Consider the following 15490-nt stretch of genomic DNA (forward strand, 5'->3'; position numbering starts at 1 on the left):
ATTAAATATAAATCAGTCTGAAAACTACTTCCTACTTGGTAAGTGCGCACGAGGAGCCGGATTACCGCTCCCGTGACGACACTTAACCAGAGTACTTAGTGTGTTAGGTGAGGTCGCTAACGCGCCCACCACAACTACCTCACTGCACGCAAGAGAAGCAGGTTAAACCGCTTCCTCGCTGTGCTAGTGTGTGTCTAAGTAGAGCGTGGCCGCATTACGACGTGCCCGCCAACAGGCATTGCGTGCTACTGCTGGTATAAGTCGACGATGTAATAGGCCGATCCTTCCGCTTAGTGCTTCTAAGCGGTGGCCGTGGGGCACTAAACTCTTGGGCGTCGTAGGCGTAGTGGCCCAATTTTCTATAACGATCACAAATCGTTTGTAACTTGAAGGGCGAGGTATTTTGCTGTCTCCATACGAGATATCCATAAGTTCTGGACCTCCGTTTCCTTGTCGTCTCGGTGGACGATAAGCACCCTAGTGGGCGAAAGGCTATCTCAGGATGAAGTCCTTTTGCTCCGCTACAGAGACCGCTTATTCAAGCGTCTCTATTCGAGCCGGAACCGTTAGGACCATCTACAGGACCCTTGATGAACACAGTAACCTGTGTGTGTTCGTAATCGGATGACTCACGTAAAACTGACCAGAAATCGTGTATGTTGGGCATCAGCGTGAAAGTCGCTTGCCCTGCTTCAAATCCAGGAGCTCGGCTCGAGCCCTGGATTTACACGTGGCGGCTCAAATGTTTGCCTGAGCCGGGTCTTAAAGACCTCATACGACGTAAAAACTAATGAGTCAAAAAGTTTGAGCCCCAAGGGTCAAGACTTAGCATGTCCGGCTAAGTTGGACATGCCAAATTTCACTTTCGTCGCATCATCACTGATATGGCGAGCTTCGATAGCGTCGTCTAATTCGACGAACAATCAAAGGAGTCGCCTTCGACTGCTTTAAATTTAGCGATTTCTAACTTTAAGCTCTTAGGTCGATGTGGAAGCGTCATCCCACTAGCAGCATGTAAATGCTGCTGTCTCAACAATTGTAATTGTTGAGCATGCTGTTCTCTCAACACCTCCGTGTGTTGATAGCCTTGTTGGTGAAGCAAGGCTACTTTGTCTTGGGCCCCGTCGAATTCGTGTTGTATGAACTCGGCCATGGCCGCATGTGAATCATCTGTGTTCAAAGTGAACAGCATGGCGCCATCGTCTGGCCCACCTACGACCGAACTCATCCGTTCAATCGCTTTCCATTCAAGGTCACTTAAAATGAGTAAACATTTCACGTGTTGCGTGATAGCCTTCTTGAGAGGCTTGAAAGCTCCCTCCTTCATCATCATCCAACAAGTCCATGTTGGATTAAACGTGCGTGAGCCCTTGAACGGACTACGTGTGCTACAAGATGTAGCCGGGTACATTTCACTAGTACTGATAACAGTACTATTCAACCTTCACTGATTACAGTGAAGGTGAGGTGCCTCGAAACTTCACGAACACAAAGGTACAGAGGATGGTTGTTATGAAGCAAAGGGGACTTAGCTTATCGATTTCTAGACTAAGACTTAGAATATAACTGCATTTATATATTAAGTTCCTACGTAATGATCTTCTATCTACTGCTGACTTTATTATACTAATAACAACTATGTATAGTTGCGCACCGCACAATCGTGTCTTTTAACGATTGACGGAATTAATTTAAACTTAAATAAACCAATCAACAAAAGTAATGTCTTATTGCGTCAATATTACCGAATTTGGTAATATTGGAACTATTTAAGTCAAAATAGATAAAGATAATACTTTGGTACTTCTTGATTTAGTTCCTCTCATAGGAAATAATAGTTCTTATTCCTCTTACAAGAAATAATATCATGTAGCGGTACACCCCCATAAGCATTTCTATCAATGTATTTCTTATCATAAAGTTTTGACAAAAAAAATCTACTCAAAACGCTCAAGACTTGACACATTTTGAGATATTTCACCGCCAGATAAACGTAATAACCATGAACGAACCTCCTTCTCAAGCGCTTCTCGACCATCGTAACTCTTTTGCCGAGAAGGCAAGAGTGAAATTTTTTGGCCTCTATAACTTAAGCTCACAACAAAGGCTGCATTCCGTATCAAAAATTACTTCTCAAAATACTAAAATTGAAATCAAAATGTGGCAACGTACGCGTTGCGGTGCTCTTAAACTGCTTTTGCCATGCCGATTGCATTTCCTTTGATTGAGCATGTAGATTCATCCAGCAAAATGTCAGCGGGTCGTGCTGAAATTCTTTCGTGAACTTTTCAATCACTTTAAACTGGTCTAAAAATTGCAGGATTAGAAACATTAAAATGGTTCGACATCCATGTCATGTCATTGCTATTGTCAAATTCCCTACCTTCTACACTGCAACCATGTGTTTCATCGGGAAAGAAAATGAGTGTTCGTCTTCCTTTGGCCGTCAGATATAGAGACTTAAACTCAAAACTCGAAGGCGCAAATGTTGTAGCTACTGTGTTGAATTGACTTGGCGTGGATGATACCTTTTCGATTGGATGAAGTCCAAATACTCCCAAAAGTGCCGCCAAAGCAAGGATGATTAACAATGGCGTCGTCAGGTCCAACGATACAGTCTTTTGGTACTGTGTCTGGTAGTCGTACCCTCGAGCGTATTTCTGTTGGTAACCCTTACGATGTTGTTGCTGTCGCCACTGCTGTGGCTTCGTTGATGCTATTGGATTAATAAGCTTTTCGTAAGCAGCCCCAATGCGCATGAATTGCTGCTTTGCCATCGGATCGGATCGATTTTTGTCGGGATGCCACTTCAGCGCCAATAACCGATACGCGCGCTTAATTTCGGCATCCGAAGCAGAGCGTGTAATACCAAGCACTTTGTATGGATCTTCATGAAAGCCATGGATCCTAGAGATTAGTAGCAGTAGCAGTACTATCGGCGCGACCACCCTACTCGGCATGAGCACGTAGAAATAGCGCAACTTTTCAGTTGTCAAGCGTTTTTTTTCTTACGTATCCTCAAAAATTGCTCCTTAAATGTATTTTTTTTATTTGTAAAAATAGTCGAGACATGCTTACTAAAAAAAACAATCGCTCGTTATGGATGAAGAGAGCTTGTCAAGTGTCGACCAATTTTTGCGCGACAATGGCTTTCGTATCTCAAATTCAATGTCACGTCCCGCATCGTTAAGCGGAGACGAGCAATTGGTTAATGAGCTGCTACTGATTGACGCGGATATTCGTAGAACGCCCGATCCACCGCGGTTTGTATTGCTCGAAGACGAGGATCTGCTCTTGGCTAGAGGTTGTACACGACGTAGTGGAGACACCACTAATGAACGTGGGGAGGAGATGGAAGCTACGGGGTCTCATTATCACCAGAATGACTCCTTGGACCGGTCGATGCTTTATGGGGGGTCGGAATCCTCGCGAGTTAGTGACACTTCTCCTATTAGTGATATCCGACCACTTTCTGCGGCGTCGTCGTCTTCAATGATAAATCTGCAATTTAGTGACAATTCAAGGACGTCATTATTTAAATCACGATATCAAATGACGTCACCGGAGCAAATAAAACCTGCGGATTTGGTATCTGCAGCCTCATCGACGTCACTTCCACCGTCGTTGGTGCATTCAGGATCGTATCGTTTATCCAGTAGTTGCTTAGACGATGAGTTGAGTATTGCTTTGGGTGTACAAACGTCATGTATTGGCAGTGATAAGGTGTCTATGTCGACCCCCGAGACGCATGAGCCGAACCTAGTGGAAGAAATAAAAGTAGACCATCATTCTTGGTCACTAAGTTCGCCACTAACTTTGTTACATGACAAATTGTCGCGTAATCATGATGACGTATCCGTTGATCTGAAATCATGTGACATGTCCACGGACTTGTCACAATCAAAGAAAGCAAAAAACGAGAATGATGGTCAGGACCACATTCTGTCTACAAGTTGCACACATTTCGACGCAATTGAAAGAAATCACAATATATGGAACGGTCTATCCGATTTACTACGGCAAAATGGGCTTCCAATTGTGCAATTTTGCTGTCTAGAATCGGGTGAGATGATTCCAGATAAAGAGTCTTTGTACCAATTGATTCACGACGTGGTGGTACAATTAAATGAAAAGAATGAGGTGCGTTTCAATTAGAAAAGAACACAATACATTGTATTGTAAATCATTCATATACGGAAACAGACAATTCAAGAGATGATACTAACGTCCAAACGCACTTTAAAAGTCCAAAGTCGCCTCGAAATCGAGTTGCAAAGTCTGGCAAAACAAAAAGAAGACAAGCTTCGAGCTTTGCAAATAGCCAAAACCGACATCCAACGACTCAAGGTACGCTTCTGTATTGCAATGCCAATACTTTTCTTTTTTGAAACCCAATTCTTTTGTTTCAATCCATTCTATCAAGGCGTTGCAAAAGAAAGAACGAGAGAGTGCCGAGGTATCCTCGAAACAGCTCAAAACCTCGTGTCTTCGTTTGCAACACCAATTGAAAGTAAGTGAACATCGTGTTCAAGCGAAAGAAGTATTGCTACAACGGATGCAAGAGAAATTACAACCACATTTCCACCAAAACCAGCTCCATACAACGCGTGATCGACGTATGTTTCAAACGCACTTCGACCGTGAACCACGTCGTTCAAAGACGCAAGATATGCAAACGCTTGAATTGATTCGCATGTATGAAACTCAGCAGGACCAATTCGACGTTGAAATGGATCACTTGAGAGCTCAACTTGATGCTTTAACGAACGAACTTCGAGATTTAAACAATACCATTGCTCGACAACCACTTGCAGCGCGTCCAAACGAATCACCAATGTGGGAGCAAGACGCTAATCACAATTCTAGTTATGCAGTCCATTCGTTTGATGACATGTTGGTAGAGCAACTCGAAGCTGCTCGTCAAGAGCAAGAAATTATTGCGACCCAATTACGAGATCGGGAAGCTCAGCGGATTCAAAAAATGGTCACAATGGAACAAAATTTGGTTACTGCTCGTGAACGGATTCAAGAATTAGAGCATGAAAAACACACGGGATTCAAAACGCCACATCTCGTTTCAAATGTCATCGAAACGATTGCATACCTTTAGTTGAAAGTCAAACGAAAGCGAATCCAAGTCAAACACAACAGTATGGGGCCTTCACTCAATGGGATACACTCTCACGAGAAACAATGTTACAAGTTGTCAAGTACGTGTGTGAACTCCTTCACGTGACGGACATTACGCTCGTTCCATCAAGTCTTGAAAAACTCTGTCGGGTTGTGGCGGCTGTCCCACGAATGGAGACATTTATTCGCGCTGTGTGTACTTGTGTTGGCTACGAGTCCAAGGAAGATAGACGCGGTCAAAACGTGACGCGTTTCAAGTTAAAGGATGTTTTATTGACGCTAGAACAATGGCAACGTGCACATGAAAAACGACAGGAGTTGACGAGGTTTAAGACGTTGATTCTAGCAAAGCTTTGCCAACGCACGAGAAAGTGTACTGTGCTGGATACGCACGACAATTGCAATCACGATTTGAATGCTTTTTCATTGACGCTTTCTTGTGCGATTCAATGCGTCTCGGAGTTAGTGGAGTTTGAAAAGAGGGTCTTGTGTGACAATACCATTTCGACTCGAATTCTGGCGGAGATAAAGGTTTGTCAGTAATGATGAGTTAAGAAACTCGTTTGCATGACTTGTTTGAATTGACTTGATAGTATGATCTTATGTGTAGTGTCAACCTGAGGTCTGGATTCATCCGATACTCAAGCACTTTGCACACTTGTTTCAAGTTTCAACGATCCATGAAGTGCTTCCAAAGATGAATGTAATACCCCATGCATTACTTGTTTTCAATCAAATGGTGACGAATTCACAAGTGTGTGTGAATAGGAAATTTACGTACAAGTGAATGAAACCAAAACATTTGTACGAACGATTTGTAATCTTCTTCATTTGAGTATGTAAGCTATTTCCTATCACTTTGTTGTTGCGCTAGCAAATGGATAAATACTGATGTTTTAATGCTTGACTGCAGAAGAAAACGCGTCATTCGTCGAGTGTTTACATGATCTGAAAGAGCGACTGAAAGGAAATGATTGTAACGAGATGGAAACGAGAGATTTGGACAATGGCAAGGGGCTGAATTTTGTCGTTGAAAAGAGGAAGGGTACGACAAGCAATACGGATACATTGGATATTGTTGGCGTTCGACAAGTTCGGCAAATGAGTCTTCTTGTCCGAGAACTCAAGCACGAGTTGGGGGCTGCTACGATAGACGAGATTTTACCGAGAATACAGCACTTGATGGAACTTTGTTGTCGGTCGATTCATTCTAACGATCTTGAAGATGCTAACAGATGATGAAGCTCTTTTGGGTATTGATTGGTATGATAAAAAGACTCTTAAGGGGGTACGAGACGAACTGGAAGTGGAGATGGAATGATTGGAACAAGTCTGGTTCGATGGAGCAAGTATGAATGGCCAAAAAGATATTGGTGGCAGTAAAATTTCATTACTGAAAAAAGGTTTAAGAAAGAATAAAATTTTAGAATCTGAAGCTTCTTTTCGTATCTAGCCAGAATCCATGCGGTTGTCCATCCAGAAGAGGAAAACGCCCTTGGATAATAACGTGTATCCTTCTATCTATAAGTTATCCGATATTATTCGTTATCGAAGTAAAGAAAGAAGTATGTTGAACAAAAGTGGATGTCAACTACTATAAGTAAGCGAAGGTTATACGGTTAAAAAAGGATACGTTATTATAGGGAGGACTGCCTTGATCGGCTTCGCACTGTATCTAATTTGACAATTATACACAAATCTGCGCATTAACAAGCTCCTTTTCTACAAAGTGTCCCTTTCATTCACCACAAAGACCCTTTACTTGCCCATTGCTACGTATCGACAAACTGTATAACACAAACCGATGACATCTAGCCACTAAAACGGTTGGACAACGAATGTACCTAGTGCCGCATTATTAGAAACCACACCCACTGCTCGCATCTTATCACCGATGAAAAGTCTTCACATCGCGATATATGCTGTCGTAGCTGCTACTTTCGAGAATGCATTGGAGGTAACAAACGCCACAACCTCCGTTCTTAATCCCATAGCTCGCGTAATTGGTGACGCTCAAAACAACTTTATCGTCCAACGGCACTTGAGAACGGAATACAATGACCAAGATGAATTGCGGAGTACTACTTCCTTTTTCTCGAATTTCAAAAGAATCTCGAATGTTGATAATTGGCTGTCAAAGCTAAAGCGAAAGCAGGTTGGTAGAAACACGAACGATGGAGGTTTAATAATGACCGACCTCCATGAGTTAAAGGACATTCTTCAACTTGTAGACACGAAACAAATCGATCACCAATTGATCAAGAACCTCGTCGAGATGTTATTATTAAAAGACGAAAAAGAATTAATGTTGCGTCTTCAATTGGCAGTAGAATACAACACAATGGATACAAAACTCGCCAAGAAACTCCAGAGTGTGGTGTTTAATATGTGGTACCACGAGGCGGAGACGTTTCCACTTTATAAAGTCTTCGAATTAACCGGTGTCGACTTTACCGCAATGAAAGAATGCCATTGCATTGATCCTCTCGAAAAACGTATGATGCAAGCTTTTCTTGCGCATGTGAAAAGAAAAAGACGTGAAAAAGTCAGTGACAAGGTAAGAAAATGGTACAACAGCCATAACGGCTAAAGCTTTGAAGCTTTCGTAATTCTTCCATGTAGTCCCGAAATATCGGAATCGTCCATTGAATAAAATTCTTTTCATTAATTAAAGCGAATTGTTACGGTTCCTTCAAATTTTGTCACTATAATTTCCCAAGAACTTTTTGAATCCCGTTAATCGCCGTTTTTTTTTATGAGCTACTGCTTTTGACTACGTCCCAAAGCGAGTTGAAATGCTCATCAATTCCTCTTCATTTCCATCTTACTTGGTTGAGAGAGGCATGGGTAGCAGCTTTAGTAAAGTAACGACATCGCAGCCAGATGTCCCAAAGGATTGGGACGCCACACACATTCCGTCGCAAAAGAATAAAATTGCGATTGTTACGGGTGGCAACTCTGGAATCGGTTTTATCGTCGCACTCGAATTAGCTCGAAAAGGAGCCGACGTGATTCTAGCGTGCCGTAATCGAGAACGTGGACTCAAGGCGGAAGCTGACATTCAAGAGCTTATCCGGTCCGCACCTGAACCTGGAACCGTCAAGTTTGTGCTTGTGGATATGGGGGATTTAAGTAGCGTGGACAGATTTTGTGAGACGTTTAAGAAGATGCATCCTCGATTGGATTTGCTCATTAATAATGCCGGGATTTTTGGGGGCAAGTATACCAAGACAGTGGATGGTTACGAACTTCAGTTTGCTACGAATTATCTCGGGCATTTTGCTTTGACAGCACACCTTTTCGATCAACTTAAAATGAGTCCATCGTCTCGAGTTATTGCTGTAAGTAGTATTATCCATCGTTATGCAAACCTTTTCTTTGATGAAGATAACATTATAGCGAATAATGAGAAAGAGTATGGACAGATGGCAGCCTATAGTGTCTCGAAACTCTGTAATATTCTCTTTACTTTTGAGCTTGATCGTCGTTTAAAAGCGGCAGGGATTGACAATATCACTGCGGCAGCAGCTCATCCTGGATATAGCAGTACGAACATTATGCAGCATGCACTTGAGACAAATCAAGATAGCTGGAAATGGTGGGTTTTTATTCGCACGGTATCTTTAGCGCCACAACAGAGTTCCGAAACGGGAGGGTTGTCGATTCTGTACGCTGCTACGGGTGACAATGTTCAAGGTGGGGATTTTTTTGGACCTAAATATTTGGGTTACTATGGCTTTCCTAGTCGAGAAGATACGTCTGCTCTAAGTAAATCGGAAACAGAAGCTTTGAAGCTATGGGATTTCAGCGAAAATCTGACGCAGATTAAATTTGAACTCAAGTAAAAAGCTTGGCGTAAGGGGTGTGCTGGAAGGGAAGTGCTATTTTATTATCACTTTAACAAGCCTTTTATTAAGTCACAACGTCTAAAACTTAACGAAAAATAAATTCTTGGGCTTTTTTTTGCCGTTAATAAAACTGTCATTTTTTATATAAATTTCGTAAATCGTCCAACAATATTTTCTCAATAATTAATTGTCCTGTACAAGCACCCGTCGAGTTTTTTGCGGACAATACACGCGCGAAGAGGCAATTGCTTGGCCATTCTTTTCGAGTCGAAATGCAGGAAAGCGCAAGGATCCACTACGTGTAGGTACAAGTCGCTTTTGGGTACAAAAGTGTCCACCAAAGTCCAATGTAAATCCTTCGTGTTGCTTCCCAAGAAGGATCCAATCGACTTCACTACTTGTGTCGAGATACAATTTTATTGTACTCACATTGTCACGATGATCCTGGGGCCACAAACTTTCTTCTTCACATACGTCGACTTGATATACAAGTACATCACTCACTCGTATGCCGCTCGTATCGTCTTGATTCTCGTGTTGTACAAGTTGTTGCACCTTTATTTGATACCCTGTGCCTTGAATTTCGTGTATTGGTACCGCCACATGCATTGTTTTCAAACAATTTAAATCATTCGTATAATAAAAACTCAACACAAATGAACACGTAACATTGAGTTCCACGTTGTCTTTCGTTGCTAGAGTGGACGCAAGCGTAAAAGCAAAAGCGACACAGTCCTGAACTTGTACTTTCGAGCCACGTAAAGAACCATTCCTATCGTTGTGAATCGTTAAAATTGCATTGGGTTCAAGCAATATATTGTAATCCTTCATTATAATTGATTCAAAAGGATTGCATGTTAGTACAATGGACACAAAGACGCGAGACCCTACGCGCGAAAGCCGAACAACCGCCGTAAGTGGTTCACAGACTTGAAAGACTCGATCCGAGTGACAAATGTACGTCACATCGTGCATTTCACGACAATACTCGACACGAGCTTGCAATCCAATACTCGTTTCGTTCCGTGTTGCAATCGTAGCTTTCCACGCATTGGAATCCAATCGAGAAATACCAAGCGCGACCACGTACATTGCACGTGTTCCACGAGGTACAAGAGGGACCACCACACTCGTTCGATTCCAATCCGAATTGTCTTGAAAAGTATTGTATTGAAGCTTGGCCACAACTTTTGAAAGTGAAGTACTATCCCATGGCTCGTGTACAACACCACAACCCATCAATTGAACACCAGTTTCAAGCTTTTCAAGCTCGTTGGGACTCTGTGCACGAAGAATGGGCGATTCCAATTGCACTATCAATCTCCCCTTTTCCAATCTTTCTTCATGAGTTTCGATCGAAACAAGCACAAATTCCATCAAGGCAAAGGGCGGTGGAATCAACACGGACGGACTCACAATTGCAACTTGAATCGATTTGTTCACTTCGTGTATTTGAAAATCAAAACACGCCAATTGATCGTTTGGAAGCAATGAAAATACACGACCTCCAATACTACAAGCGACTTCCATACACATATATTGTCCTCCATTCACGCCGCAATGAGTCCATTCAAGTATCCTGCTCGACATTTCTTTCAATTGAACGGATTTCTCTTCCATTCGCACGTAAACCTCCGTTTCCTTCCTTTGAAAACACATCCATACACAATCCAAGAAAATCGTAACGGCAAAAACATTATTGAATGCTACCGTTCCACAAACGTCGTACTTTTCCAATACATTGTCCTTTGATTGAATGATCGTCAGATTTAATTTTGGTTGAATGAACACAGAAAGCCATTGTTTTATTGCCACGTTTGTACAATGCGCTGTTACAAGGGTTGGTATCACATCAAAGAGGTCCGTATGACTCGTTTCGACGTGGTTTTCGGAAACAACTTGAATCATTTGAAACCACGCCACGACGGCGTCTTGCCATTGATTACGAGCGAGTTCCGTGCGACAAAGTTGATGCATACAAGTGAAATAGAGGCGCCACCACTTTTCGGTATGACTCTGTTGAGCAATTGAACGCAAGAGACTTGATGCAGTGGACAATGTATTGTATTGAAGATAATATTGGGCACATTCGTGGTCAAGAAACATGGCAAAACGATATCGTTTGGCGTGCGAAAAATGCATGGAGGCAAGATGGGAAATTTCCACAATACATTGTTCGAACGGCAATGTATTGTGGTTGGACAAGTGGACAAACATATGGTCCAAGTGGTGGTACCATGATGTTGGTACCGTGACTGTCCGATCACTTGGTATCGGACAAGGTGTTCGTACATATGTCTTAAGTATACAACGAGCAAGGTATACTACTGTCCCGAGAGCTCGGGCCATTTCTTCGATAGAAATGTCCGAGATCCTTGTAGTCGTATATTCCTTGTTATCACGACCAGTATACGAGCGCTCACAGGCGGATGCGATTTCTAAACACGCGGCAACAGCCCATAAGGCAGGTTGATGCCATTCGAGAGTTTTTGTAGTTGCCAAGTGGCGTAAGTCCGTTAGAAATGACGGGATGAAATCATGGGCACGCTCGAGCAATTGTGGAAAACTTTTCATGACGTAGAGCAAGCGGATTTGACGACAGAAAGAGTATAGCGCAATGAGTCGACTAGATGCGTGGTTTGCTGCAATGACGTCGAGGATTTCGTGTAATGGCAATGCAAGCTGCAAGGACACATACGAGAGATTGTGAGGTACAGGTTAGAAATTGCACGTGTATACTTACGGGAGAGAGCGTAAAAAGAGCGTCAACAATGGTCTTGGCAAGTACGGAATTGTCTGGAAAAGATTGCATCTCGCTTTCCGTTAAGTTGCCAAACACGGCGTCGAGCTCGTCAAACTATCAAACAGCATACACACTCAATCGAATTCAACTCGCGTTTTTTTTTGTGGGTATATGCTTTACGAACTCGTCGTACATGTCGAATAGCATCGTCTTGGAGATTCATTTGCTGATACAGGAGCGCAAGGGTTTCTTTTGTTTTAAAAAACGTGCCAAAGTTCCATCCTACAGCATGGCGTTTTCCCTGAAGAATCTTGACTTGGGTTTCATATTGAATACACTTATTTTGGAACGCCTCCATAACACAGTGTTTTAAACACAGTAATAAATCCGTATACTGTGCATCATACTGTTGAGGCTGTCCCAAAACACTTGTCCCAATAAAGGTGTCAAGTTGACAGACTCGGTCAAGTAGCGTCAAAGGAGACCCCAGCACCCCACTTGATAGTCGACTGGGCTTTCGAGAGGCAAAGTCCATACGTAAGCGATCCAGAATCTTTTTATAGACAAGATGGGGTCCATTCGTGGCAGCTTTAGCACGTGTGCCTAATGGAACATAGAGCACGAGCCACTCGACGTTAGCAGTATTCATCGCGTCGACCCAACGTCGTAACGACGGCCGGACGACGTTTTTGTAGTGTTCTAAATCTTCGCATTGGACCAAGTACATGCACGCCATGGGAAGTGTCCTTGAGACGCAAGCAATTTCAACAAAAGTAAGAGGTAAGTGGTCAATGCGTTTCAAGACGCCTACGAGATTGCGCCACTCGATTGCTCGCAAGGGTAAACGCTGGGAGATGAAGGGAGCCACGAATTGCCATACACCGCCTTCATCTGTATACCCCACGTGCACCCCCGGCGACACGAGCTCGCGCGTAAAGTGGGGTACAATGGACGCGTATAGCGCCATTCTCCGAGGTATAGTTTAAAACACGTGGTACCGATTTGTACAAAATGGGGCGCTTTGATTCAGTGTTTTGGTGTATTCTTGCCTATTTTATGTATAAAAGGGCTCTTTTCCCATAGTCAGGTTACCTTACGACGACGCGTACCGGATCGCAGATATCCTCCTCTACCACTGCCTGAAGAGGTAAAATCCCCAACACTTGCAACTCGCGTGCTTTTTCTTGGCAATTCACATACGAATCCCCATTACGTATATGCCATAATGCACCGCCTAAATTAACCCCCCAAGCAGCTCGGGGGTACGGAGCTTCGGGAGGTACGGCAAATTTCGTACTCATGGCCGCACAGGAACCACCGTGAAGTTTCGCATAAGTACGAAATGCAGGCAACAAGACTTCTTGCCATCGTTGATCATTTGAGCGCCAAACAAAGCCCACGTTGTTTAACTCGGTACGTAGTTTCGATGACAAGACAATTTGACCCGACCGGACACGTGTAATCCACTGTCCAAGTCGAAAACTTCGCGTCCGAATGGGCCAATTCATATCCCGATCAGGAACAATAAAGTCCGTCGTGACGACCGCCTCGGGGCCATGAAGACGTTGATACGTTAATAAAGCAGGAATCACAATCTTTCGAATTGTCTTTTCTAATCGATGCCGTGCATTCCAGACAAATCCAATGGCATTTAATTCCGATCGTACGGTTTTGACTTGTGTATTGTATGCCCCGCGACGGATGTTTTTAACCGTATCCCCAAGCTTGAGTCCCCATGATTTCATTGGCCATAAATCGTCGTATGGAACCACAAAGTCTTGCCACACGTCACAGTGGCCATACTGAGTTGCAAATACATGCAAAGCAGGATAAATACTCTCGGTCCAGACTTTATCCATCAGTCGAAAGGAAAACCCAAGGTCTTGTAATTCATTTAAACACTCGCGAACTTGCGTCGCGTACTTTCCAGCGCGTACCATGTATACGTGTCGTCCTAATAAATACCCTTCTAATGCTTTTGGCCACCGTGGGTCTAACGAATGGAGCGGTACGGTAAATGCTAACGGGACGTCCGCTGTTCCCTCTATTTCTTTATACTTTCGTAACCCGGGTAAAAAAAAGTCGTACCATTTCGTATCCCGCACTCGCCATACAAATCCCAAGGCATTTAAAGCCTCCACGTGCCGTGGGGCCAAAGGTGGGAGTACTGCACGCATGCACGTTTTGGAATCCTGACGCTGTGGCTGTTGCGCTCGCTGTTTTTGCTGTTGCATCTGTTTGCGTAATTTCGCAACGGCCAATCCAAGTTTAAATCCTCTTGTTGCACGTGGCCAGAGATTCCCATCAGTGGCTTTGGAATTGTCAGGTACGGTAAATTTTTGCGGCACAAATAAATCGCCGTACAGCTCTTGATACGTTTGAAGAGCAGGCAAACAAACCTCTTGAAATTGATAATCGTGCCACTCGTATAATGGAAACCCCATGTCGTCAAGTTCTTGGAGTTGCGCAATGTGCTTTGGGGTTTGTAGAGGTGGTTTTTTTACCGTTGATTTGCTCACGGACTGCAAAAAACGATGAACTTTTACACCGAGTGGCAACTGATGCAATTCCTTCGGCCACAAAGAACATGTAGGAATCACAAAGCTGAATGGCACGGCAAAATGCCGCTCTAACGAGTGAAAGGTGCGAAGCGCAAGCACCAATTGATTCCAGGACGTGCTACTGCTGTCGCGACGGTTTTTCGTGGACTCATTCGAGGATGAAACACGATAGTAACGAGTAGCAGTAAATTGAGTGAGTGAGACAGCAGGACTCTGTAGACTGGGGAGGATGCAGAAGAGTCGGCGATGGAGTGGCAAGAGTTGCAGCAGACGCCGGCGTGGCATGACCAATGCACTTGTGTGTTTTTTTTTAAAAGCGAGTTGACAGTTTAGTTTTGATTGGCCGAGGAATTTGCTCTTATTATGACTTTCCGGTAATTAAGCAATTTTGATGACATGGTCATCGACAAAACGGAGACTAGAACTTAACGAATAAACTTTTAATTCACAGAGCTGAAATTTACATGTGACTCATTAAAATATCCGAGATGTATTGGAAGTATGTATTTAGAAGGTAAGCGGTCGATTGGTCATTTTCATAGAAATCAATTTATTAATGGGATCCGCTAACAACCCCCCCCCCAATGCAGAACCCCTAAGCTTAAGTCGCGAGCTATGATTGGCTGCATTTTAAAAACGAATTTGACTGGCTATACGTATATATATATTTAATATTTGTTGCCGCTCGTCGCTTTTGAGGGCTCGGCCTTGCGTGTAACGGGGTGTATCGTTACATGAAATTAACACTTAAAGGTTGTTAATTAATATATTATCTAAAAGGTAGATAATATTTGGAGGATATTACTTTATATAGTAATGTTCAGAATTCTTATCCATAAATAGGTATAGACCATTATGTCTATTTATTCCGCAGACTAATCAGCTGTAGAAGTAATCAGAGAGAGTTACAAGATAAGATAGATAAGAATTCATTTACATGGTTAGTATTAGTTTATAGTTAAGTTAGCATTTACAAAGATAGAAAAAAGAGATACTTGATTATATAAATTTAGTTTTCATTTTACCCACTTTAAGCTAGTTACCTTAAAGAGAAGTCTTCCTCTGCACGTACTAGTGTACGTGAAATAACGTAAGGCACCACTCGCAAATGAAGCAGTGCGAAGTGGACTTGTACTGAAGCAGTACAAGTCATAGTGCCCCGTTACACGTGGTAGCACTTTGTAGTCCGTCCAAGGACCACATTTCCC

General features: G+C 43.0%; 6 protein-coding genes across 6 annotated transcripts; 3 read left to right on the top strand and 3 right to left on the bottom strand.

The window, feature by feature from the left end:
• Positions 1–1717: 1717 nt before the first annotated feature.
• Positions 1718–2960, bottom strand: CCR75_000563 (uncharacterized protein; the record flags this gene model as incomplete). The annotated part of the gene is made up of 3 exons (XM_067958670.1): positions 1718–2107; positions 2173–2307; positions 2384–2960. The coding sequence occupies 3 exons, from the start codon at positions 2958–2960 to the stop codon at positions 1938–1940; spliced, it is 882 nt and encodes a 293-aa protein (XP_067822782.1). The 3' UTR covers positions 1718–1937.
• Positions 2961–4418: 1458 nt separating this feature from the next.
• On the top strand, positions 4419–6565 carry CCR75_000562 (uncharacterized protein). Its single transcript, XM_067958669.1, is given in 4 exon segments — positions 4419–5661; positions 5741–5884; positions 5899–5965; positions 6044–6565. 4 exon segments carry the CDS (start codon positions 5194–5196, stop codon positions 6367–6369), a joined length of 1005 nt encoding a protein of 334 aa, XP_067822781.1. The 5' UTR covers positions 4419–5193; the 3' UTR covers positions 6370–6565.
• A 753-nt stretch (positions 6566–7318) lies between these two features.
• CCR75_000561 (uncharacterized protein) lies at positions 7319–7779 on the top strand (the record flags this gene model as incomplete). The annotated part of the gene is made up of 2 exons (XM_067958668.1): positions 7319–7687; positions 7753–7779. The coding sequence occupies 2 exons, from the start codon at positions 7319–7321 to the stop codon at positions 7777–7779; spliced, it is 396 nt and encodes a 131-aa protein (XP_067822780.1).
• A 194-nt stretch (positions 7780–7973) lies between these two features.
• CCR75_000560 (uncharacterized protein) lies at positions 7974–8975 on the top strand (the record flags this gene model as incomplete). The annotated part of the gene is made up of 1 exon (XM_067958667.1): positions 7974–8975. The coding sequence occupies one exon, from the start codon at positions 7974–7976 to the stop codon at positions 8973–8975; it is 1002 nt and encodes a 333-aa protein (XP_067822779.1).
• Positions 8725–12688, bottom strand: CCR75_000559 (uncharacterized protein; the record flags this gene model as incomplete). The annotated part of the gene is given in 3 exon segments (XM_067958666.1): positions 8725–11660; positions 11722–11835; positions 11852–12688. The coding sequence occupies 3 exon segments, from the start codon at positions 12686–12688 to the stop codon at positions 9162–9164; spliced, it is 3450 nt and encodes a 1149-aa protein (XP_067822382.1). The 3' UTR covers positions 8725–9161.
• Positions 12689–12809: 121 nt separating this feature from the next.
• Positions 12810–14567, bottom strand: CCR75_000558 (uncharacterized protein; the record flags this gene model as incomplete). Its single annotated transcript, XM_067958665.1, has 1 exon — positions 12810–14567. One exon carries the CDS (start codon positions 14565–14567, stop codon positions 12810–12812), a length of 1758 nt encoding a protein of 585 aa, XP_067822383.1.
• Between the last annotated feature and the right edge of the window lie 923 nt (positions 14568–15490).

The sequence above is a fragment of the Bremia lactucae genome, linkage group LG1 (genome assembly GCF_004359215.1).
Source record: "Bremia lactucae strain SF5 linkage group LG1, whole genome shotgun sequence".
NCBI lineage: Eukaryota > Oomycota > Peronosporomycetes > Peronosporales > Peronosporaceae > Bremia > Bremia lactucae.

Bases quoted from the DNA above. Each gene is read 5' to 3' on its own strand.
- CCR75_000562 (XM_067958669.1), top strand. From the start codon at position 5,194: ATGTTACAAGTTGTCAAGTACGTGTGTGAACTCCTTCACGTGACGGAC. The intron at 5,662-5,740 runs GTTTGTCAGTAA...TCTTATGTGTAG, and splicing joins GAATTCTGGCGGAGATAAAG to TGTCAACCTGAGGTCTGGAT. The intron at 5,966-6,043 runs GTATGTAAGCTA...GCTTGACTGCAG, and splicing joins TTGTAATCTTCTTCATTTGA to AAGAAAACGCGTCATTCGTC.